Below are 22,677 nucleotides of genomic sequence, written 5' to 3' on the forward strand. Positions count from 1 at the left end.
GAGGCAGAGGCATGAGGAGCTCTGAGGAGAAGCACAGAGAGGGCTCCTGTGCTCTGATTCCGGGGGCTCAGTACCTTGGCGTGGTGCAGGTCGACTCCGTACATGGAGAGCTTCTTGGCATTCTCCAGGAAGTGGATCTCCGCTTCGCCCGGTGTCATGCCCCTGGGAAGGAGACGGGGAGCAAAGAGAGGCTGATTAGAACCACCCCACTGCTGGCAGCTGCACCCTGCGGGCGTGGGGAGGTTCAGGGGTCTGGTCAGGGGGAATTGCTCGGGAGATGAGCACTGGGATGCTATTAGCAGGGAACCCAGGCCAGCACCAGGTCTCCCTCGCAACACCTGGCGGGGCACAGCCGTTTGGATCCCTGCCCACAAGAAGGGAGGAATGGCCGAGCTGGAGGGGAGTCTAACCTGTAGGTCTTGTGCAGCTCCATGATGCGCTCCTCCAGCTCTCTGGTCTGGTTGGGTGCGAAGTGCAGCTCACTGACGTAGTTGCCGACGTGCTCCTCAGCATCGTAGTCTCCCAGCTCGGCCTGCACGGCGTAGGAGCCCAGCAGGGCATGCGTGACGAAGGAGCACGGCAAGCGGCCCGTGATGATGTCAGCCCGCAGCTGCAGACACAGGTAGTATCTGGGGGGGAAAGGAGGGTCCGCTGGTGAGATGGGGGTGAGGACAAAGGGAAACGCCTTGGTGAGCTCTTCGGGGGGCCAGGCAGATTCTAAATGGCCCAGTGGTCCGCCCATCGCAGGGAGATGGTCACTGGGGTGGGGTACACGATCATGGGGTGCACAGCCAACAACAGTTAAAGCCGTCACTGTGCCCCCGTGACCAGGAGCAACACCCCCCTCCCCCCCGTCTAGTGCCCCTGCACTCAGGACGGATTCCCTCGCCCTCTGCCAGGGATGGACCCTCCGCCCCATGCCCAGGATGGACCCCATTGCCCATGGCCCCAGACCTTTGCCTCCCACCCAGTCCCCCCCAAAACACACCCAGAGGAACACAGTCACACCCTGCGCACGCACGCACACCTCCTGCACTCTGCCACACTACACACTGGGCCAGTCCCCTCCCTGACCCACCCAACACACACAGGTGGCCACGTCCTACACATAGGTGGCCATTAACGCACACACGGTCCCACCCATCGTGCCGCTGGCTCTCTGGACAGATGCTGTCTGTCAGGGAGGGGAGGAAGAGCCCTGGGGCGTGGCAGCGTACCGAGTGCCCCATGGCCCCTCACCTTGTGATGTCCTCTGTGAGCTGGGCAGGGTCGGGTGGGTAGAATTTAACAGTGAAGGCAAAGTTCCAGGGGCCACCTAGGGAGAAGAAGAGCAAGAGAATAACGGGGAGCATGTTCCCCATGTGCCTAGGACACGTCCTCCCCGAGGGAACCCACCCCCCCAAGCCTGGGCTCAGTGTAGGTAGCCCATGCCTGTGTCCCACCCCTTCCCAACGCCCAGGGCCCCTGGGGCAGGCAGAAGGATGAGGCGATTCCCCTGGGGTTGCTACCCGAGTGTCCAGAGAGATTAACCCGCCGACCATGGGTTGCTCAGGGGATTTGCAGACTGTGTTTCCTGCAGACCCTACCACCGTCTGTCCAGCCGAGAGCATCACTGGCCCAGCCGAGATCTGCCCAGCCTCCGCCATGCAGGGGCGCCACCTCTTCCTGTCGCCACAGCAACAAGCCCCGCATTTCCCAGCAAGGCTCCCTGAGGTCCACCATTGGTGAGGGCCCCCCCCATACCCCACAACGTCTCTGCAAGCCACTGCCCGGCCCAGCTAACCAGCCTGCTGGCCTGCTTTGCCACCCCCCACTCTCAGCCAGTCCTACTCCTCCTCCAGCTGGCCAGCCCCCACCCTGCTCTGTCAGCCCGGGAACCCACTCCCGGCCAGCCCGGGTTCTCCTGATTGCCCAGTGGGGCAGAACCGGAGCTCCCTCTGGGCGTCACGTCAATCCAGCCCCTCCCCACCCATTCTCCGAGGGAGCAGGGACTGTCACAAGGACGTCTGTTAGCAGCTGGGTGGATCCTAAGGCACCTGCGTTGGATGCTGGGCAGGGTCACTGCTGTGGATAAGGACGGGGATCCCCACCAGCTACAGAGGCTCTGCAGCCCCCCACTGTGGGTAAATCTAATGACTCGTGGGCATTTGATGGTAGCTGGGAATCCCGCCGCCAAGGAGCCCCAGGGCCTGCACACCTCAGCAGCAGAAGGCAGCCACACGCCCTCAGCAGAGGGAACAGACATCACCCCCTTCATTCACTGCACCCTCTCCCAAGCCAAGGGGCATCGCCCCGACACAGCCGCAAGAGACGCAGACACGAGGTCTGATTCCCCATCTCACTACAGCTTCACGCCAGGACCACCCAGTGACTTCAGGGGAGCGGCTCCTGACGGACAACGGTGTGAGTGAGAGGAGAACGCGGCCTGCAGAGCTCCACAGAGATGCCCAGCTGTGTGTTCACTGCAGGGAGAAGGAGCAGCAAAGCTATCCAGCCATAAGAAAGGTCCTTCACAGGAAAGGTGGCACGGGTGGTCCATCGGCTACCGGAGCCCTGCTCTGGATGCCAGCCTGCCCCTTCTGCCAATGGTGCACACAGCACCAGCCACGCATTCCCCAGCTGTCCCTGACCAGATGCCAGTGGCCCAGTTTTCAGAGGAGCTGAGCAGCATCTGCAGCTCACATCCGCCTCCAGGGGAACTCCAGGCGCTTGGCATCTCTGTGAATCAGGCTCTTATTCCACCTTTCCCCTTGCTTCTCTTGCCCCCCTTGGGCTGCACCAAGGGGACGGAGTTCCCACCGGGGCAAGCAGAATGGGGAGGTAACAACTCAGAGCAGTGGTAGCGTCTGAATTCCTTTGAACGCCTGGCCAGCACTGGGGGCAGCTCTGAGGAGGGCACTGCCCAGGCCTACCACATGGGGGGGATGGCACCCCCAGCACACACACTGGGCGACTTACTGCGGATCTGCTTTTTGATTTCCTTGGAAGGGTCCAGCCAGTTCTGAAACAACAAGAAATAGCACAACCAGGGGTCACGGCTGTGGTCTGGCAGGCGTAGGGTTACCATACGTCCGGATTTTCCCGGACATGTCCGGCTTTTGGGGGCTCAAATCCCCGTCCGGGGGGAAATCCCCAAAAGCCGGGCATGTCCGGGAAAATTGGGAGGTCAGCCGGGCCGGCGGGGAGCCAGGTCGGCCGGGCCGGCGGGGAGCCGGGTCGGCCGGGCCGGCGGGGACCCCGGCCGGCGGGGAGCCGGGTCGGCCGGGCCGGCGGGGACCCCGGCCGGCGGGGAGCCGGGTCGGCCGGGCCGGCGGGGAGCCGGGTCGGCCGGGCCGGCGGGGAGCCGGGTCAGCCGGGCCGGCGGGGACCCCGGCCGGCGGGGAGCCGCGTCGGCCGGGCCGGCGGGGAGCCGGGTCGGCCGGGCCGGCGGGGAGCCGGGTCGGCCGGGCCCGCGGGGAGCCGGGTCAGCCGGGCCCGCGGGGATCCCGGCCGGCGGGGAGCCGCGTCAGCCGGGCCGGTGGGGAGCCGGGTCGGCCGGGCCCGCGGGGACCCCGGCCGGCGGGGAGCCGGGTCGGCCGGGCCCGCGGGGACCCCGGCCGGCGGGGAGCCGGGTCGGCCGGGCCCGCGGGGACCCCGGCCGGCGGGGAGCCGGGTCGGCCGGGCCCGCGGGGACCCCGGCCGGCGGGGAGCCGGGTCGGCCGGGCCCGCGGGGACCCCGGCCGGCGGGGAGCCGGGTCGGCCGGGCCCGCGGGGACCCCGGCCGGCGGGGAGCCGGGTCGGCCGGGCCCGCGGGGACCCCGGCCGGCGGGGAGCCGGGTCGGCCGGGCCGGCGGGCGGGGAGCCGGGTCGGCCGGGCCCGCGGGGAGCCGGGTCGGCCGGGCCCGCGGGGACCCCGGCCGGCGGGGAGCCGGGTCAGGAGGGCCCGCGGGGAGCCGCGTCAGCCGGGCCGGTGGGGAGCCGGGTCAGCCGGGCCGGCGGGGACCCCGGCCGGCGGGGAGCCGCGTCGGCCGGGCCGGCGGGGAGCCGCGTCGGCCGGGCCGGCGGGGAGCCGCGTCGGCCGGGCCGGCGGGGACCCCGGCCGGCGGGGAGCCGGGTCGGCCGGGCCCGCGGGGACCCCGGCCGGCGGGGAGCCGCGTCGGCCGGGCCGGCGGGGAGCCGGGTCAGCTGGGCCGGCGGGGACCCCGGCCGGCGGGGAGCCGGGTCGGCCGGGCCGGCGGGGACCCCGGCCGGCGGGGAGCCGGGTCGGCCGGGCCCGCGGGGAGCCGGGTCAGCCGGGCCCGCGGGGACCCCGGCCGGCGGGGAGCCGCGTCAGCCGGGCCGGTGGGGAGCCGGGTCAGCCGGGCCGGCGGGGACCCAAGCCGGCGGGGAGCCGGGTCAGCCGGGCCCGCGGGGACCCCGGCCGGCGGGGAGCCGGGTCAGCTGGGCCGGCGGGGAGCCGGGCCCGCGGAGCCAGGAGCCGGGGGGTGCGCCGGGCCGCCGGGGGCCGGCAGTGCTGGGCGGGCCGGGGGTGGTCGGCCTGGGCCGGCACCCCAGGGCCCGAGCCGACCCAGGCTGGAAACGCCGGGGGGCCAGCCTGGGCCGCGCCTCCTCCCCCCACGCCCCCCTTACCTGCTTCAGGCTTCCCGCGAATCAAATATTCAAGGGAAGCAGGGGAGGGGGAGGAGACTTTGGGGAGGGGGCGGGGTTGGACAGGGGTGTGGGCGGGGCTGGGGGCGGGGCCGGGGGCCGTGGAGTGTCCTCCATTTGGAGGCACAAAATATGGTAACCCTAGGCAGGCGGGGTGGGGTGGGGCTGGGGAGGGGGGCATCAAATGGGCCCAGCAAAGGGCTGGGTGCCCCAGCCTTACCTTCTGGCTGTCGGAGTCGCAGAACGTCAGGCCGAAGTAATCCTTCTCCAGGAGGTTGAGGTGCTCACACACCATGTCGAAGAGCACCTGGCCCCGGGCGTGTTTCTGCAGGAGACACAGCCGGGCAGGGGAGTTGGAGCCAGGATCCCCCTCCCCCTTTCCAAGGCCAGTCATGCTGCAGCTGCCCATCAGAACACAGGCAAAAGCAGGCCCAGGGGGACGCAGGAAGTCTCTGCCCCTTGCTTCCCGCTCCCAGAGACCAAGCGTAATCACAGCCCGTGCTTGCCTGGGCTCGGCACTCTGGGAGTGCCCCTGTGGGCACAAGTGTCACCCCAAAGGGGACAGGGAGGGCTGGGGAGTAGGGGAAGGCAATGGCTCCATCGAGGGTGTGGCTCCCCCGGCCCAGAAGGACAATGTGCCTTCCAGACTGTCCCCTGGGATACCCCGAGTCAGTGTCCAATTCCCAATTCTCCACTCTTCCTGGGCTTTGGCTTTACTGGGGACTCTGAAACAATAACACAGCACAAAACTCAGCCTGAGCTCCCTCCCTGCGCTTGGCTGCCCCTAGGGTTTCCCTCCGGGACATTCCTGTCCCAGCTCCCTAATCCCCTATCCCCAGAGGGCCAACACCACCTCCTAGAGATTCATGGGACAGATTCATTCAATGAACTGATCCTGCAACAACCAGTTTCGGCAGCTTGGTGCAGAGTTTTAACACCGGCAAATAGAGCGGGTGCACAGAGGAGCCCTAGCACCACATTATAGGGCAGTGTACGTGTTTACCGCTCTAATGTGGGATGTAGCCAGGATCTGGGTGATGGAGACCTACCCAGCTGCTGGCACACCTCCCACTTTAAAGCAACACAGGTGCAGAGTAGCTGCTATACTAGATCTGAGCAGTGGTCCAGCCAGCCCAGGAACCTGTCTTTGCCCAGTACCAGATACCTGAGAGGAATGTGCAGGAAACATCACAGTGGGCAATTCTGCAATAGCCTGCCTGCAGGGGTAGTTCCTTCCTGACCCAGACAGTTAGTGGCTGGTTAATGTCCTGAAGCAGGAAGGTTTATACCGTTTATATTCCTATATTTATCCTGTCTAATTAATAGTGGGTGTTCTCATTATCCAGTTAAATGTTCCATCCTCATCTGAATCCTACCAAGCATTTGGCCTCTTGCTATCTTGTGGCAGTGAGTTCCACAGGCTAATTATGTGACTAGAAGAATAATTTCTGTTGATCAGCTTTACATGAGTCACCCTCCAATTTCACTGAGTGGTTCTTTGTCCCTGTAATATGAGACTGGATAATTGGGGCACCTGATCTCCCTTCTCTAGACCGTCCATTCTTTTATATACCTTTATCATATCCCCTCTTTTTTACTTTGATTCTAAATTAAAGTCCCAATCTTTTCAATCTCTCCTGATAAAGAAATCTTTTTATGCCTCTAATAGGTTTAGTCTCCCATCTCTGGACCCTTCTGTTTCTTCCTATATCTTTTTTGATATAGGAGTACTGCAGAGCAGAATTTGTTCAGGAAAGGGTATTGGATTTATGTGTTTAATCCCTGCTTGTTTTTAAGGGATATAAGTATTGCCTAGAATGCTCAACTAAGGCAAAAATATACATACGGGGGGAGAGGGGGAAGGGAGGGAGGGATGAAAACGGGAGAGAAAGAAACCATAAATACAGCACAAGCCCCCTTTTAATAAAGCAATTTCTTTTTTCCCCAAAGGACTTTTCTCTGAGCAGAGGTTCCTCACTAGCCAAAATTACCATTTGCACAGCACAAAAGATTGCAACAATCTAGGACTTTAACTTGACTCCACTGTAAATGGAATCTCATAAGATCAGAGTTCACCACCGACAGCTTCTACTACAAACAAAACAGTAGCGGAAACAAAGGGCAATAAGATACCAGGAGATTACTGTTTCCTAAGCTACATACAGGAGTAGTATTCTGATAAGGAAACAGCAAGATATGGCTTATGTATCCGGTATGATGCAGATATTTATGGGCGCACGCTTGTGTCTGTTGTTGGGTAAATATTAATCAGAGTCACCCGGGAAGGGTGACGAAATCCATGTGCTGCGTCAGGGCTTGGAAAAGCTCCTCTCTCCTGCTTTAAGAGATCATTTCAGTTGCTACAATGATCCAGTCTATTTATTGCTTTGTGACAATCAGTGTTTCTGCAGTAAATAAAAACGCAGTTATTAAAAATGACCGTTAAAGCATGGGGCGGCTGGAGGGTTGAGATCAATGGAGCAAAGCTGACTCGGATTCCTTCACCCACTCAGTCCCAGCCACAGGCTTTAATATTCCCATTCGTCTATGGAAAACTCAAGGCTGTGGTTCTGACATTAATTTATGCAATAGAGACCTCTGAGACCCATGACCTAAACACAGACTGAGGTCTTCTCTGTCTGCTGAGCTTCTAGACCACCAGTACCAGGGCTCAAAATATTCAGTCACCGCCTTCCAGATGAGCGTGGGGCACTGAGGATACAATTTCTGCAGAACCTCAGTTTTTATATTGTTAAAAATACATTTCCAGCCCTCATGGCTCTTAGACAGTGTTTCTCAAACTGGGGTCACCGCTTGTGTAGGGAAAGCCCCTGGCGGCCCAGGCCGGTTTGTTTACCTGCCCTGTCCGCAGGTCTGGCCAATCGCAGCTCCCACTGGCCGCGGTTCGCCGCTGCAGGCCAATGGGAGCTGCTGGAAGCGGCGGCCAGTAAGTCCCTCGGCCCGCGCCGCTTCCAGCAGCTCTCATTGGCCTGGAGCAGCGAACCGCGGCCAGTGGGAGCCACGATTGGCCAGACCTGTGGACGGGGTAGGTAAACAAACCGGCTCGGCCCGCCAGGGGCTTTCCCTACACAAGCGGCAACCCCAGTTTGAGAAACACTGCTCTTAGACAACCTTCCAGACACAAACCGAGTGTAACTCAATTAAGTGCCATCTTCCTGAGTCTGCAGACAGGCAGCTCAAGTGCCTCTGCTGCTGCTCAGAGCCTTGTGGAGCAGCAGCTGAATGACATTAACAAGAAGGGTCAATTTCATGACTGCTGTCCCAAACAGGTGAGGAGCAAGGAGGGCAGCAAAAAAACACTCCGTTTTATGCCACAATTTATGTTGCTTGGGACAGCTCCCAAAAGCAGTAGACGCTGTTTTGATTTGATATAAAATGAAAAAAAAAAAATCACTGTACAGATTTGGCGATTTCCCCCCCTCTCCTTTTTTTCTTATTATCCCCTTTTTCCACAGGATGGGGGAAATGCAGAGGGTGGGGGACAAAAATAAAAACATTTGAAAATTTGTCATTTCAGTTCAAATCAAAATGATGATTTTTTTTCCTAATTGACATTTTTCGTTTTGTTTCATAAACTTCAGTGACAAATTTTCATTTCTTTCAAAAGGGCCCGGAGCAGAGCAGGGGTTGACCACCCTCCAGCATCTAAGAAAGATGGCACTTATGGCTTTGTCCCAGGGGTGAAAGTAACTTAAAGAACTTACCGGTACGCTGGAATCCTGAGCAGGGGCGTGGCCTCAACCGGAAGAGGCGTGGCCTCAACCAGAAGAAGTGAGGCCTTTCATGGTTTAAAGGCCCTGGGGCTCCAGCTGTGGCTGGGAGCCCCAGGGCCTTTAAATCACCCTGGAGCTACCAGTTGCAGAGGTGGCTGGGAGCCCCGGGGCTCAGGGGCAAATTAAAGGGCCCGGGGCTCCGGTCGCCGCGGAGCTCTGGGCCCCCCCAGGGGAGCCCTGCTGCCATCCCACAGCGGCTGGAGCCCTGGGCCCTTTAAATCACTGCCGGGGAAGCCAGTCCAGTACGGCACAGCATATCGGCTCTTGCTGGTACGCCGTACCAGACCGTACCGGCTTACTTTCACCTCTGCTTTGTCACACCTTCTTCCCTCCCATCGGCTAATCCCACTCTGCAGCAGTTATACTCAGTCCTCAATGGTTCAGGAGCCAAATCAGTGGCCAATATTACCCAAAAGAGCCACAGTAGTGAGAATTCATTGCTTCATTTACTATTTTGACATATCTATCTACGGTATTATCCTCACAGCAAAATTACTGACCAAGTATTCTCCAATTGGTTAATAACAGAGTAAACGCATCCTGACTGGTTAATAACTTAGACTGGCTAATAATGAAATCACACTGTTTTAATTTCATGTGCTGCAAAGAGCTGCAGGGGACACGTTAAAGAGCCGCTTGCAGCTCGCAAGTCTCAGTCTGAGCATCACTGCTCTGCCTGCTGCAAGAACTCCCTCGCTCTCTAGCGAGGCCAGCTGCTATCCCAGTGACACAGTCTCACTCTCTCACTCATTCTCTCTCACACACACACACACACACACCCCTACGCTTCATTTTTGCCATGCTACACAAATAGCAGGCAGCCCCCGTGCAGAAATGCATGAGTCAGACTTGCATTCTCGCTCCATTCTTGTGCGTGCGTATGTGTGGACGTGCGCACTTGGGGATTCGTCTGTGTCTACATGAATGTGTATTTCTGTTATTGACCCAGACAGCTCACAGCGCCCTCGGTGCCTTACTGAGCTAAAAAGCAGAAATGGCTTCCGGCAAGGGAGAGCTCTGCTCTGAAGGTGGGAACTCAGAGGATGGGGGATGAGACATGGAGCTACGCCGCTGGCTTGTTCCCAAACCCGTGTGCTCATATCTGTGCATGCAGGTGTGCAAATATGTCCCTTGGCATGCCTGTCTGTGCACTCATGTCTCTGAAAGTGTGGGTCCGCGTGTGTCTATCTGTGCTACGTACACACATCTCTCTGGTTGCACATGCACATGTGTCTGCCCGTCTCTGGGTGTAGGAGTGTGAACGTGCACATGTGAAAATGTGTGTCTCTATGTGTGTCCGTAAATGGGGGTGGAGGGAACACTGTGATTAGACAAGGAGCCTGGGGAGGGAGGCTGGGACTAAGAGTCAGTGAGGATGGGAAATGTGGGCAGGGAGGGTGTGTGACTGGAGGCAAGGAGGAAGGATAGAGACATATCCCATGAGGCACTGGGAAGAGGGAAACGAGCTGGCTGGGCAAGGAGATTGGGGCTGGAATGAGAATCCGGAGGTATGGGGAATAAGACTGGCTAGGTGAGGAGAATGTGACCGGCATGAGGAGCCAGGGATAGAGAAGAGACAAGACTGAGACAGGGACAAGTTGGAGGGGATGGGGCGGATGGGTCAAGCTTAGAGGGGTAGGGGAATGGGCAAAAGAGTATGTGCCCACCAGAGCACGTTTCCCACCAGAGCCTGGAATGGAACCCAAGATTCCTGAGTCTCACCATTCCTCTGCTCTTAGCAAATACGAGAGAAACCCACTGGCAAAGTGTGCGTCTCATTCCCCTCTAATGCTGGCCCACGTACAGGATAACAACCTACCACTGCTATCACTTACTCAAGTGGCTGAGGTCTCTGAGATGGATCTAAAGGTTCTATCCCTGCTGATGGACCCATGTGGGAGTCAATTCAATACCACATGAAGGAATTTCTGTTTTTTCCAATTTGCCTTTTGTAAAACCTAGGAAATCTACATCCAAAAGAACTATGTTCAAGGAACATTCTTAAGGTTGCAAAGTCAAGTGCTCAGAAGTTAGGAAATGGCAGAATTAAGGTGGCCTGTGACATTGTGAGCATGCACTGTGATAGTCCTCAGTTACACAATCATATATTTTGGCCCAGCATCCCTGCTCCATTCCATGGACCTGAATCAAGGTTAATAGTGAAGGCGATTGTCTGTAGGATCCATTTCGTTTGCTGCAGAAGTTGGAAGGTATGTAGTGAACAAGATAGGAGATTGTAGGAAGTGAAAGGATGGTCTCATAATTAAGGCAGTTGAATGCTTCCCTGGAGAACTGGATTCTATTACTGCCTCTGCCACAGAGTTCCCGGGTGATGCTGGCCAAGTCACTTAAACCAAACTTTTCACGGGTGAGCACTAATTGCATGTTCTTCATTTTCTGGATGCCTGATTGAGAGCCTGCAGTCTGATCTGCAGCAGTGTTGAGCATTCACAGCTGTCACGAGTTGATGGGAGCTGTGCTCTGAACACATGAAGTGCTTTATAAGCGAAAGTTCCTTATCTTACAATAACCGGCTACTACGACAGAGAACACCTTAGTGAAGGCCCTGCGGGTGGGAGCAATGCTGAAAGGGAACACTCTGTACTGAAAGTGGATGGAGCGGACTAGGAATCTGAGAAAGCGTTGATGAGCAGGGTGAATGTCTGCGTGAAAGTAGACATCCTTCATGTCAAGAGCTGTAAACCACAGGCCTTTTTCCAGGGGTAGAATTACCGATGCCAACGTGACTTTACAAAACTTGGAGTTTGTGCACAAAGCGGTTGAGGTGGCGGAGGGCGAGAATGGGTCTCCAACCGCCTTTCTTTTTGGGGACTAGGAAATAGGTTGAGTAAACACCCCTCCGTTGGCACTGAAGAGAACCCGCTCTCTCACTCCTCGCTGTAAGAGAGATTCTGCTTCTTGTTTGCGAATGTTCTCATGAGAGCGGCCCCCAAGGGAGGGTGGGCGAGGGGGTTTTGGAGAGGGTAGGGATGCAAACTCTATCATACAGCTGGAATGGATAATGCAGAGCACCCATCCGTCCATTGTTATTGTACTCCAGGTGTTGATAAAGAGTGCTAGACAACCACCACAGGGTGTGTAGTAGTCAGGAGGTGTTGGACTCAGTGGTTTGCAGTTCTCAAGCTCCTATCAAAAATGACATTTAAAGCCAAGGGCTGGGAACACACTGCAGAGGTGTGAGGAAGGGGATCTTTTCAGCTCTCTGCCTCTTGTGGGATGGCTTATAAGGTCTCTGGTGGAAGAACTGTTGAGCCATCCATCTAGGCTTGTATTATCGCTGGTGGAATTTTCTCTTTGGGGCAGGTGTATATTCCCAGGGAGCGGATGGTGGCCCTGGAGTCCTTTAAAGTGCATAAGGACTCATCCATCTTTGGACTGAACAGATGAATTTCATCAAAGGGCAGGTCCACACTGGGGTTGTGAATCTCCCAGGGAAACCCCAAAGCATGGAGCCACGAGTCCCTGCAGATCATGATGACAGTAGCCGTTGCCCTGCAAGTTGTATCAGCTGTTGTTAGGGCAGATATGTGGACCAACGGACTCTGCTTTCAAAACACTCCATCTCCAGGTGCACGAAGCGCATGCATCCCCACAGAGGAATACAGCTAGGGACCAGCTGTAGAAGAAGAATGCTAAATACTCTGAAAAATCAGGTCCCAGGTGTCTCAAATTGGACACCCAAATTGAGTGGATACCTTTGACTTTAATCTCTTTATGCCTCAGTTTCCCATCCATAAAACGGGGATAATCCCCGCCCCCCATCTTAAAGGCGAGTTGTGAAGATACATTCATTAATGTTTGTGAAGCACTCAGATACTGTAGTAATGAGCAGCATAAAAAAGCCCATGTGCAAACTTAATTCTGGCTTCCGAGCAGGGTTGGAACAGCAGCAGTCAGCGAGGTGTGTGGCCCCACACTGAAGAATGAGGAGAAAACAAAACATGAAAGAGCTGCTCACTAAGGCTACGTCTACACTTTGGGCTCATCAAACTAGCATGAGCCTAAACAGCAGTGTAGCCGCAGTGGCACAGGTAACAGCAGTGGAGGCATGGCTGCCGTGCTGAGTACATATCCACCAGTTTTAGGCAGGTTTATATGTGGCTAAGCCATGCCTTGACTGCTGTTACCGATGCTACTGCAGGTACTGTTATTTATTCTCCCGCTAGCTCGATGAGAGATAGCGCAACTCCGTGTACATGCGCAGGGAATCACACCCCTGGCTTGTAGTGCAGATGGTACCTAAGTGAGCATCATCCATTCTGTGCACTGGATGTGATCACGTCATTAAAGACTGTATCAGAATTCATCTGCGTGAAGGAGACAAATTAAGGCTGCACAGGTAACCTTAATTCTGGCATTTCCTAACTTCTGAATGATTGACTCTGCAACCTTACTAATGTTCCTTTACTGTAGCTGTGTGTGTGTGTGTGTGTGTGTGTGTGTGTGTGTGTGTGTGTGTGTGTGCAGACACATGTCTGTCTACCAATGTGAGTGACTGTGAGCATGTGTCTGCGTTCACCTGCCTGTCACGTGTCTCCTTAGTCCAGTCCGTTTCTATTTTATACCAATCCTGACAGCCACATGAGCGCCATTAATTTGTGCATCTGACATTGCAGTGTTGTGAGAGGAAGGAAGCCCCTTTACTGTGCCCTGCTGCAGCTCAGCAGTCACCTCTTTCCCAGACCACGAAGGCTGCCATGCTGCAGTGCAAGGCCTGGCCCTGTTACACAGCCTGAGGAGTGGCTCCAAGCCAGGGCCTGTCTAGACCTCTCGCCCTGAGAACTGCTGCCATGTCGGAGGTGCAGGGCCCTGCACTCAGCCAGCTGCTGGCCGAAAGCGGGGAGCAGCCTCCCCGTCCTGCGCAGCCTCTGGTCTCCTCTCACACAGCTATGGGGCGGGGATGTCCACACCTGATTCACGCTGGGCTGCCAGACCCATTTCTCTGGTCCAAAGCAGGCTGGCCTCCCACTATAAAACCAAGGGAGTCACAGATTACAAAGCCAAGAAGACCTGCTGGGATCGGCTAGCCCAGGGGTGGCCAAACTTACTGATCCACCGAGGTGCATCCAACGATCTTCAGACGTTTGAGAGCCGAGGCGCACCTGTCGGGATTCAGCCCCTTGGGAGGCACCTGCCAGGGCTTGGGATTTCAGCCCTGCTCCTGCTGAAGCCCCGAGCCCCAGCAGGCACACCCTGTAGGGCTGAAGCCCTGAGACCCACCTCCCCGCTGGGTAGAAGCCCCTACCTCACCACCCTACTGCAAGGCAGAGGTCCTGAGCTGCCCCCAACCCAGTCTGGTAGGTGGAGAATGGAGGAGGGGCGTGGGGGCATCCAAGAGCCGAACTTTAACTGTAAAAGAGCTGCATGTGGCTCCCGAGGTTTAGCCTGAGCTCCTGTGTGACGCAGGCCCTAGGACTTCCCTGAATTCAATCCTGTGTGAACTAGTGCATCTCTTTGAGAAAAATGTCCGATCTTTGTTTAAAACTTGCCAGAGACAGAGAATCCCCCAGAGCCCCAGGTAAGCTGGTCCAGTGGTTGGTTACCTCACTGTTAAGAGTGAGAAAGGGCACCATGGCCAAGCAGAGCCAGGCAGGGAGGCGAGATGGGGTGACACAGACAGACCCATGGGGTTAAGGTGACACACCCGTCACTCACCTCCACTTCACACTCATACTCAGAGGCGTCGAGTAGGGTCACCCTGCAGATGGCGCTCTTGAGCTTCTTGGCAATTTTCTGGGGGGATTTCTGGGTCTTGCTGGGCGTGGTTTTCTCAGACAGCCCGTCTGTTTCACTGTAGTCCTTCTCCTCCAAATCCATGCCCTGGAGGATGAGAAACATGTGTTACCCTCCTGCACCCACGTGGGGGTCTAGCCGGTGTACCCTGCAATGCCACCAGGGGTTTGGGCCCCCGGCAGGGATGACTAAAAAAAAAAAAAAAAAAACCACGTAAAAAAAACCCTTTCATTTCTTCCATGTATTATTTACTTTCCATAACTATATAAATAATAACAAAATTATATATTACGTACATTGCTGGCTGGAGGCAGGGCAGAGGCAGGGGCTGACTGGAGGTAGGGTCTGGCTGGAGGCAGGGCGGCGGGTGCAGGGCTGGGTGGAGACAGGCTGGCTGCAGGCAGGGGGTGTGGGGCTCGCTGCAGGCAGGGGCTGGTGCAGGCAGGGCAGGGCGTGCGGGGCTGGAGGCAGGGCAGGGTGTGCAGCAGGGGCTGGCTGCGGGCACGGGGTGCAGCAGGGGCTGGCTGTGGGCAGGGGGTGCAGCAGGGGCTGGCTGCGGGCAGGGCAGGGGGTGCAGGGCTGGCTGCGGGCAGGGGGTGCAGCAGGGGCTGGCTGCGGGCAGGGCAGGGGCTCCCCTGCTTCTACCACCCCGGCCCTTTAAATAGCCGAGGGAGCCCATGGGAAGTGGCGGGGCTCCGGCACCTATTTAAAGGACTGGGGCGGCAGTGGCAGCTGGAGCTACAGCCCTTTAAATAGCCACCGGAGCCACCCGCTTCCCCAGGGCTCCCTCAGCTATTTAAAGGGCCGGGGCGGTAGAAGTAGGGGAGTCCCGGGCCCTTTAAATAGCCGAGGGAGCCCTGGGGAAGCGGCGGGGCTCCAGCGGCTATTTAAAGGGCAGGGGCGGTAGAAGCAACGGGAGCCCCGGACTTTTTAAATAGCCTGGGCGGCAAGGGCGCGGGGCCCGATTCAGGGGAATCGGCTGAATCGGCCTAAAGCCGGCCCTGCCTCATGGTGCTGGGCTGCGGCTCTCATTGGCACATTCCAGAGAAGAGGCATTTTCAAAACCCAGCCTATTCACCACCACAACATGTGCATCTCCCACTCCCGTGCACGGCCCGGCCCTCTTTCACCAGACTGCCAGTCGCTGAACTCTCTGCAGTATAGCACCACCTAGCTCCAGGCCCGGGCCCTGTGCTGACTGGAGGGCTGTAAAGAGACAGGCGCTGAGTGCCATCCAGATCTGCAGACCACCTGCCCTCACAGGAGATCAGGATCGCCCAGAGGATTCAGGGGGCCTGGGGCAAAGTGGGTCAGCAGGGTCACTGTGCATTGACACGGGTGTAGCTCAGATCAGAATGCAGCCCTCAGCCCACTGGCACTCGATACACAATCATGCCTGCCGGCAAATCAGTGCTTCCTGGGGCTTGGGCCACAGCTGCTGGATACTCCCCCAAAGTGATGCACAGAGAGGCCCACAGACCCCTCTGCTGAGAGGATAGGATCTGTCTGCCCCACAGCAGCTGAAAAGACACAACCCTCATGCTGCTGGGACTCTGGGTACCAAGCTCAGGCTCCGCGGCCCGGCACACCCAGAACTCCCTATAAGGGCAGCATGCAGGAACTGGTTCTCCAAGCAGCTGCCCAGCAGGTGACCCTGGGAGGTGAATGGTGCAGTGGCATCGCGAGCTCCCATTTCTCCTCCCAAGATGGGGATTCAGGCCCCAATCAAGTCCTTGCTGCCCACGTCACGAGACATGGGAAGGAGCTGACCGGACTTCAAGCCCTGCTCTAGGGCAGGTTTCAAATGGAAGCAAGCCTGGTGGGTTTCTCAGCCTAATCTCTCCTTGTCCACGTGGGCCTGGGAGCTTTCCTCTCACCGCCCAGTCTGGGCAAGGCAGACTGATAGGGCAGGGGTGGGGGCGCTCTTATTACCACTGCCCATGCTGTGCCCGTGTTCCTAAGGGGGTCAGGCACCCTTCTCAGGCACAACTCTCACAACACCCCTTCCTCCCCTGTGTTTTCCTCCCTTGTGTTTTCCTCCCCTTCTTGGCCTTAAGCAGCTTCCAAGGCCTAGCCAACCAACCCAGAGTAAGCAGTGAGGGCCTCGCCATGTGGCCGCAGAAAGTGAGGACTCTCATGGAGATGGTAAGGGACCACCTAAGCTCTGACTGCCCTTGCACCAGCTGCCTCTGCTCACCAGCGACCAACGGCTCTTCGCAATCACCTGCATTAGATGTTTTCTGAGCCGACAGTCAAACCCTTTTGCTGTTTATCTCTGTCATTCTAGCACAGAGAGGCTCTTGGTCACAAGTCTGGGGTAGGCTGGGGTGGGCCCAGGATGACACCAGTGTGACTGAGAGCAGAACGTGGCCTGTGGCCAATCACAGGAGATAAGATTGTGGGGACTGATTCTCCTATGGGGTTAAATGGCTTTTTCTTGGCAGCTGGTGCCTAGCATGCACTGTGCATCCCCTCCACCTGCTGCAATTAGCAGCTATCCTGGGTTTGCTTCAATTATTTATCAGCTTGGAAATACTGTTGGCAATTTTCCCCTGGGCAGGATATGGACTGTCCCTTTCCACTGCGGCAGGAAAGGCTGGCGACACAACTGCCCCTAACTCTGATTCATCGGCCTGGTTAGATGTTGCCTCTGAGAAGCCAAGACTCCCCATCCTAGGTCATAGATTCCAAGTCTCCTTATCAGGTCATCACAGTTCCCCCTGGTCCTTTCCCCCAAGAAGCGACCCAGGGTATGTCTATACTGCAATGCAAAGTGGGACTGCAGCTTGGCAGAGATACCCCCACTAGCTTTACCCACACTAGCACAGCTCAGCCTAGCAGGGCAGATGCTGTGGCACAGGCTTCGGCAACACAAATAGGTCCCTAGGGTTCCGGGAGGGCTTATATAGCGTTTCCGGGCCCCGGTGGTGTGAAATCTCGCTCCTATCTCTTTGTGCATTGGCTGAGGCATGGGGCTTTCTTTGTGGTCCCTTTGGGAGTTATTTTCCAGAGGCAATGGAAAGGTGCACGGTCTGGGGACTAGAGAAGGGATGGCAGCTCAACCTGCCGAGTTACAGTCAGCGGCGCTCTCTGTTGGCAGGTTAACGCGCGCGGAAGGATGCTATACAGCACTTTTGGGCGCGAGGCAAAGAGGAATCCTGCAGCCAAATGAAACTGCAAGATTATTTCAGTCTCTGACGAGCCAGGCTCAATTCTTCCATCCTGTGTCTTTGTCTGGCAGACAAACAGGGTCAGAAAAGTGACCCTGGGAAATGACACCTGTGAGCTCCACGTTGATTCTCCATCACAGGCTTCCTCACTGAGTTGTCTCGCTCTGCGTGCACGGACAGGATGGTATTGCCGGCAGTTCAGCCATGTGTGATAGAAACAGAGCTCTGCCCCGCCTGCTTCAGTCACCAGCCTGGCACTGCTGATCCTGGCTTAGGGAGTTGGCTGGGAGCAGGGCTGGTGGTAGGAGAGGTGGGATCGCATGGAGCTCCCTCCTCCACAGCTGAACAGGCTTCACCAAGGGGTCTGAGAAATTGTTCTCAGTAAACCTCTCCCAGAGAAGAATGGGCTTGTGTGAAGAGACACAGGGTCAGCTCCCATTTCTGGTGCCGCTCCGCTCCGGCAGCTCAGAGCAGCAAGAGGGAATCCCCCAAGGACAGGCAGTGAGATAGCTGCTCCACCCCACTCCCTCCTTTCCACGCTAGTAGAGAGGTGTCTGGGGCGGGGCTGGAGAACACAGGACTTCTACAGCAGCACAGGTTAGAGCAGCCCTTCGGCAGCTTTGAGCTCTGCCAGGGATTGCATCAGTTCATCGAGGCACGTGCCTACTTGCCTCCCTCAATCCCTGACCCTTCGGCTGGGTACGGGGACCTTGGCAGCTGCTCAGCAGCACTCTGTTTCCTGCATTGTCATGTTCCTTTGGGCTCCCAGCACTGCTCCTCACTCTCTGCCTGGGGCTCCCAAAGTCACGACCCAGCGCTGGGCATGACCGGGCCCTGGGGGGGTCCCTCCTGTTCTGCCCCGGGGGTAGATAGCGATAGCTCTGCTACTCTAATGGGGAAGAGCAAGCTGAGTTTGTAAAGTGATGCTGATCGTAGCGCTAGCCCCTTGTGGGGTGGGCTGGGTGGGCCTAGGGTGGGTCCCCCACCCACTCAACAGGCCCCAGCCACTCCAGCCTGGATCTATCCCGTTATAGAGCTTGGAGAGCCAAAGCAAAGGCAGCTGCTGTGGGCAGGGGCACAGACCGACTTGGCACACATCAGCTTCTGCACCACTCTCCAAACCCCTCTGCAGGGCAGATGAGCAAGAGGGTGTGTGGGCCATACATGCAGGGGGACCCAGCGCCATCAGCCTGCCCTGATGTGTGGGTGTCTCCTAGACTTGCACTTCCTGGGGCGGGTCTGAGCCCCAGAACAATATGGCAGACAGCAGGCAGAGGCTGCTGAGTGGAGATCCTGGGGGCCAGCTCCAGGCAGCGTGGTATCTGTGTGTGCAATGGCTGGATGGATCCACTGGGCACTGCCCAATGGCAAATGGAGCAGCTGGCTTGTGTGAAGTTAATAATACCGCTGCTCACATCCTCAGTGTCATCCTGATGGCTCAGGTGCAGAGGGGCTTGGGGAGACCGAAAGCCCATCCATGCCCAGTGGGTCTATCGCACTCTGCAAGGGAACTGCCTTTATTGGCAAGAGAGAAGGGGCCAGATGATGCCAGCCGTGGAGACCAAAGGCCTCCACAGAACAGGTGCAGTGTGGGCAGGCTTTTCCCTGCCTGCCCTGAGAGCTCCCTCTAGTGGGGAGCTCAGACTCCATCTCCATCCCCTCCCTCTGCTGAGAGTGGCCACCGACAGAGTGGGCACCTGCCCGCTGGGACCAGGCAGCGTCCCACCCAATACCGAGCGCTCAGGCCCACGGGTCCGAGCACCTCACTGGCACTCCCCAGCCCGCCACCCACTCACCGGCTCCGCACTTCTGGAGTCGGCCTGGGCTCTCGGCTTCTCGTTGGCCTCAGCTTCCCGGTTGTTGGCTGTCGGGCCAGGGCCGGTGGTCACCGTGGTTGGACTGGTTGCCGCTGCCTCCAGCTGCTGCTGTGGGGGCTCCTCCTGGGCATTCTTCACCTCTGAGTCTGGGCCTGTCTCTGTCGTCATGGTGACTAATTATTCTGCAGCTGCATAGGTAAGGAGAAGGAGGAGAGAGAGAGAGGGAATTAAATGCCATCCTGGCCTTTGAAGCAATCTCCCCAGAGTCTGTGGGGAGGCACACGTCCGGCAGCGTTCCAGGCGCTAATGATCGCTTGGTAACAGCCACACCAAGGGCTTCCAGACTCGATGACACTTTGCATGCTGACTGAGCCTGCTGTCCGGGCACCCCAACAGCAGCTCCCCCAAGCCCCCATCCCAATGGGCCCTGCCAGGCTCAGCCTCTCCATGGAGCTGCGCCCCATGGTTGGGCAATCACAGCCATGCCCTTGATCGGTTACCAGCCGGCCAGACGATCACACTCACCAGCGCACTCCCTCCTTCCTTTAGCAGCTGATTCTGGAGGTCAGTTCTGCAAGGAAGGACGGGGACGGGGGGGGAGACCCTCAGCCAGCATGCAAAGTGCAAGGGTGGGGTACATCTGACCAGTGCAGGGCCCTGCTGACTTGTTAGTCACTTGGAACAGGAAGAAGAACCTGAGCTGGAAGGGACTCTGGGTGCAGCCCCTGGGCACGGGGACAACCTGCGCTGGGTTCCTGTGCCCTTCCGCAATGGGCTCTGGGTGCAGCCCCTGGGCATGGGGACAACCTGCGCTGGGTTCCTGTGCCCTCCCGCAATGGGCACTGGGACCAGCCCCTGGCTCAGGGAGAACCTGCGCTGGATTCCTGTGCCCTCCCACAATGGGCTCTGGGTGCAGCCCCTGGGCACGGGGAGAACCTGTGCCGGATTCCTGTGCCCTCCCGCAATGGGCTCTGGGTGCAGCTCCTGGGCATGGGGACAACCTGCGCTGGGTTCCTGTGCCCTCCCGCAATGGGCACTGAGACCAGACCCTGGCTTGGGGAGAACCTGCGCTGGATTCCTGTGCCCTCCCACAATGGGCTCTGGGTGCAGCCCCTGGGCATGGGGAGAACCTGTGCTGGGTTCCTGTGTCCTCCTGTAATGGACTCTCCCTGGCTCTGTCCACAATCAGGTTTCCATGACATTTTCCCGCATTGCTGTAGCGCCAGTGCAGCCAATGGCGAGCCCCTGGGGGAAGCACTAGCAGAGACTGCTGTCAGCAGGGTCATTGCTGGGTGTCCTGTCCAGGTGCTAGAGCGGTGGTGGGAGAATGTCACAGAGCCCTGGGAGCAGACGCAGCCAGCGGGCCCTCAGGCGGCTGAGGGAGGGGCATGAGGCACAGCCTGTATGGGACCCCCACCTGGCCAGGAATAGGAGGACTTGGCCATGTGACACACAAGTTTTCCGCTCCCCTGAGCTGGAGACAGAGAAGCCACGTGGCAATTAGCTTTCAAAAGCAGGCACTGCCTGTCCCTGAGCCCCGAATTTACAGCGTCAGGCCTAATGCAGCCTGTCCATTGTCAGGCAGGCTTAGCAAGATGGCAAACGCAGCTGCACACAGTGATGGGGATTAACATCCTGGAGCATAACGCCAGCAGCAGCCACCCAAATGACCAGCTTCGCTAACAAGTCCTTCACACTAGGGCCCTCGTCTCCAATACAGCCAGCACTGCGGGGGTCACCGCTCCCGGGGCCATTAGATCCAGCTGCTCTGCTGAGAGATGCTCCCACTCGCAGTGCCTCAGATCCACCACAATACAAGGCCCCCGCAAATGGTACCACTTCCCCAGCCCACCCCAACGTATTCTTCTCTCCCTCCATCCCAAGCAACGCAGCTCATCCCAGCAGGCGGGAGATGGGCAGAAATCTGCCTGTGCCCTGCCACAGATTCACCCTCACGTTCTCTCCTACCCCCAGACATGGATCCCAAGGATCAAAGGATCCAGTGTTAATCTGCCCTGGGGCAACACGGGCCTTTTCATTTAGTGAAATCAGGGGACCAGTTGCAGGCATTTCCTGAGAACGATCCCTGCAAACGGAGCCAAACCAAGGCCAGTGGGCATTGGGCCCAAATCCTGGGTCACACAACAAGCAGGACACCCCAGGTGGCAGGCTGCCGGTGACGTCAGCACGTGGGGAGCATTTTAACTAGTGGGATTGCCTAAAAATGCCCAGAACGCCTGGACCACATTTCTAAATGGGGGTGGCTGCAGCCCCTTCCCAAAGGGGGATCTGACGCCCTGGGAACTAAAAGGGGAAGTCACCAGCCTGGAAGGATCAGAGGGGAGGGTGGGAATTCAAACTCAAAGCTAATAATCCAACAGCTTCAGTAGAAAGCAACTTCAGCCCCATGGCTATTCGGGGCACTGACCTGGTATAGGGCCCGGGCAGCACCCTGGCCCAGTCGGTGCCGTCTTCCAACTGAGCCGACACGGGGTATCTTCCATAGCAAATTCATGTTCCCCCCAACATGCAGTAAAGAAAAGCCCCCAGGGCTGCAGTCAGCCCGACCCTGATGCATAACCACAGCGCACCTTGCGCTCCCTGCTGTCTGACCCCCACCGCGGGACAGTCCCCCTGAAGCACCGGGCTCCGTGAGATGACGTGAATGGGGGCACAGGGCCAGTCTATGCAAGAGGCAGCTGTGTGTGCCCGTGGTCCCTCCTACCCTGGCAACAATATAAATCTCTCTGGGAGGAGGGAGAAGGCAGACACCCAGGAATGGGGCGCCTACGCTGACCATGCTTTGGCTTTGTGTTCAGGCCTCTAATTCCAGTGACAGGAAGCAGCAAGTCTCCCAGCCCCTTGGCTTTCGTTTCGCTGGTCTCCCTAAGGCACTCCTAGCTCCGCAGCGGAGCTGAGCAGCAAAGTGCTCTACAGGAGTCTCCCTAAGGCAGCAGCGAGAGGGCCCATCCGGGCTGGCCCCCATCCAGCCTAAGGCCCGTGCTCCTCAGTGCAGCTGAGGGAGACAGAAGCGGAGCGCTCCCATACCTCACCCAAGAGGCTGTGCAATGAAGCAATGCGCTAGCAAGCCCCACCTAAGCAATCAGCTCATGCCCTAAAGCACGAGATTTGAATAACCAAATCGGTATCTTCGTGCAATTACTTACAGGGATCAGGAAATCACCCAGCTTTGCTCTGAAATCCAGCCCCCGCCCTACTCCTTAACAAGCTCCTGCAGGGCTAACTTCCACAGGCTGGCTACACCCTGCAGGGAAACCTGCTGCTTTTTAGCCGGCTGCCCTTTAAAGGGGACCGGAAGAGGGTGGAAAAACGAGGTCTGACCCGTTTTCATGAAGAGGTTTTTGATTTGGGTTGGCTTTTAATTTTGGAAAGCTCAGCTCTTGTCTTGCTCCTTTTCGCTGGAGGTCTCCTTGGAAAACCGGAGAACGAGTGGGATTCTGACTTGGCCAGAGAGTGACCTTATGAGCCAATGGGAGGGAAGGGGGGGAATTTTTA

At 57.7% G+C, this 22,677-nt stretch overlaps 1 protein-coding gene across 28 annotated transcripts in view; it reads right to left on the bottom strand.

The window, feature by feature from the left end:
• Window positions 1-22,677, bottom strand: part of EPB41L1 (erythrocyte membrane protein band 4.1 like 1) — a 156,463-nt gene that overhangs the window by 44,897 nt on the left and 88,889 nt on the right. For all 28 annotated transcript variants that reach the window (XM_065565770.1, XM_065565773.1, XM_065565782.1 and 25 more), the window contains 7 exons: window positions 19,141-19,349; window positions 14,097-14,261; window positions 4,847-4,951; window positions 2,959-3,001; window positions 1,240-1,315; window positions 411-629; window positions 75-162 (listed from right to left, as the gene is read on the bottom strand). In XM_065565770.1, coding sequence (XP_065421842.1) covers window positions 75-162; window positions 411-629; window positions 1,240-1,315; window positions 2,959-3,001; window positions 4,847-4,951; window positions 14,097-14,261; window positions 19,141-19,329 — 885 coding nt within the window. In that variant the 5' untranslated portion in view covers window positions 19,330-19,349. The remainder of the gene's footprint in view (window positions 1-74; window positions 163-410; window positions 630-1,239; window positions 1,316-2,958; window positions 3,002-4,846; window positions 4,952-14,096; window positions 14,262-19,140; window positions 19,350-22,677) is intronic.

Source organism: Chrysemys picta, chromosome 13 (genome assembly GCF_011386835.1).
Source record: "Chrysemys picta bellii isolate R12L10 chromosome 13, ASM1138683v2, whole genome shotgun sequence".
Taxonomy (NCBI): Eukaryota; Metazoa; Chordata; order Testudines; family Emydidae; genus Chrysemys; species Chrysemys picta.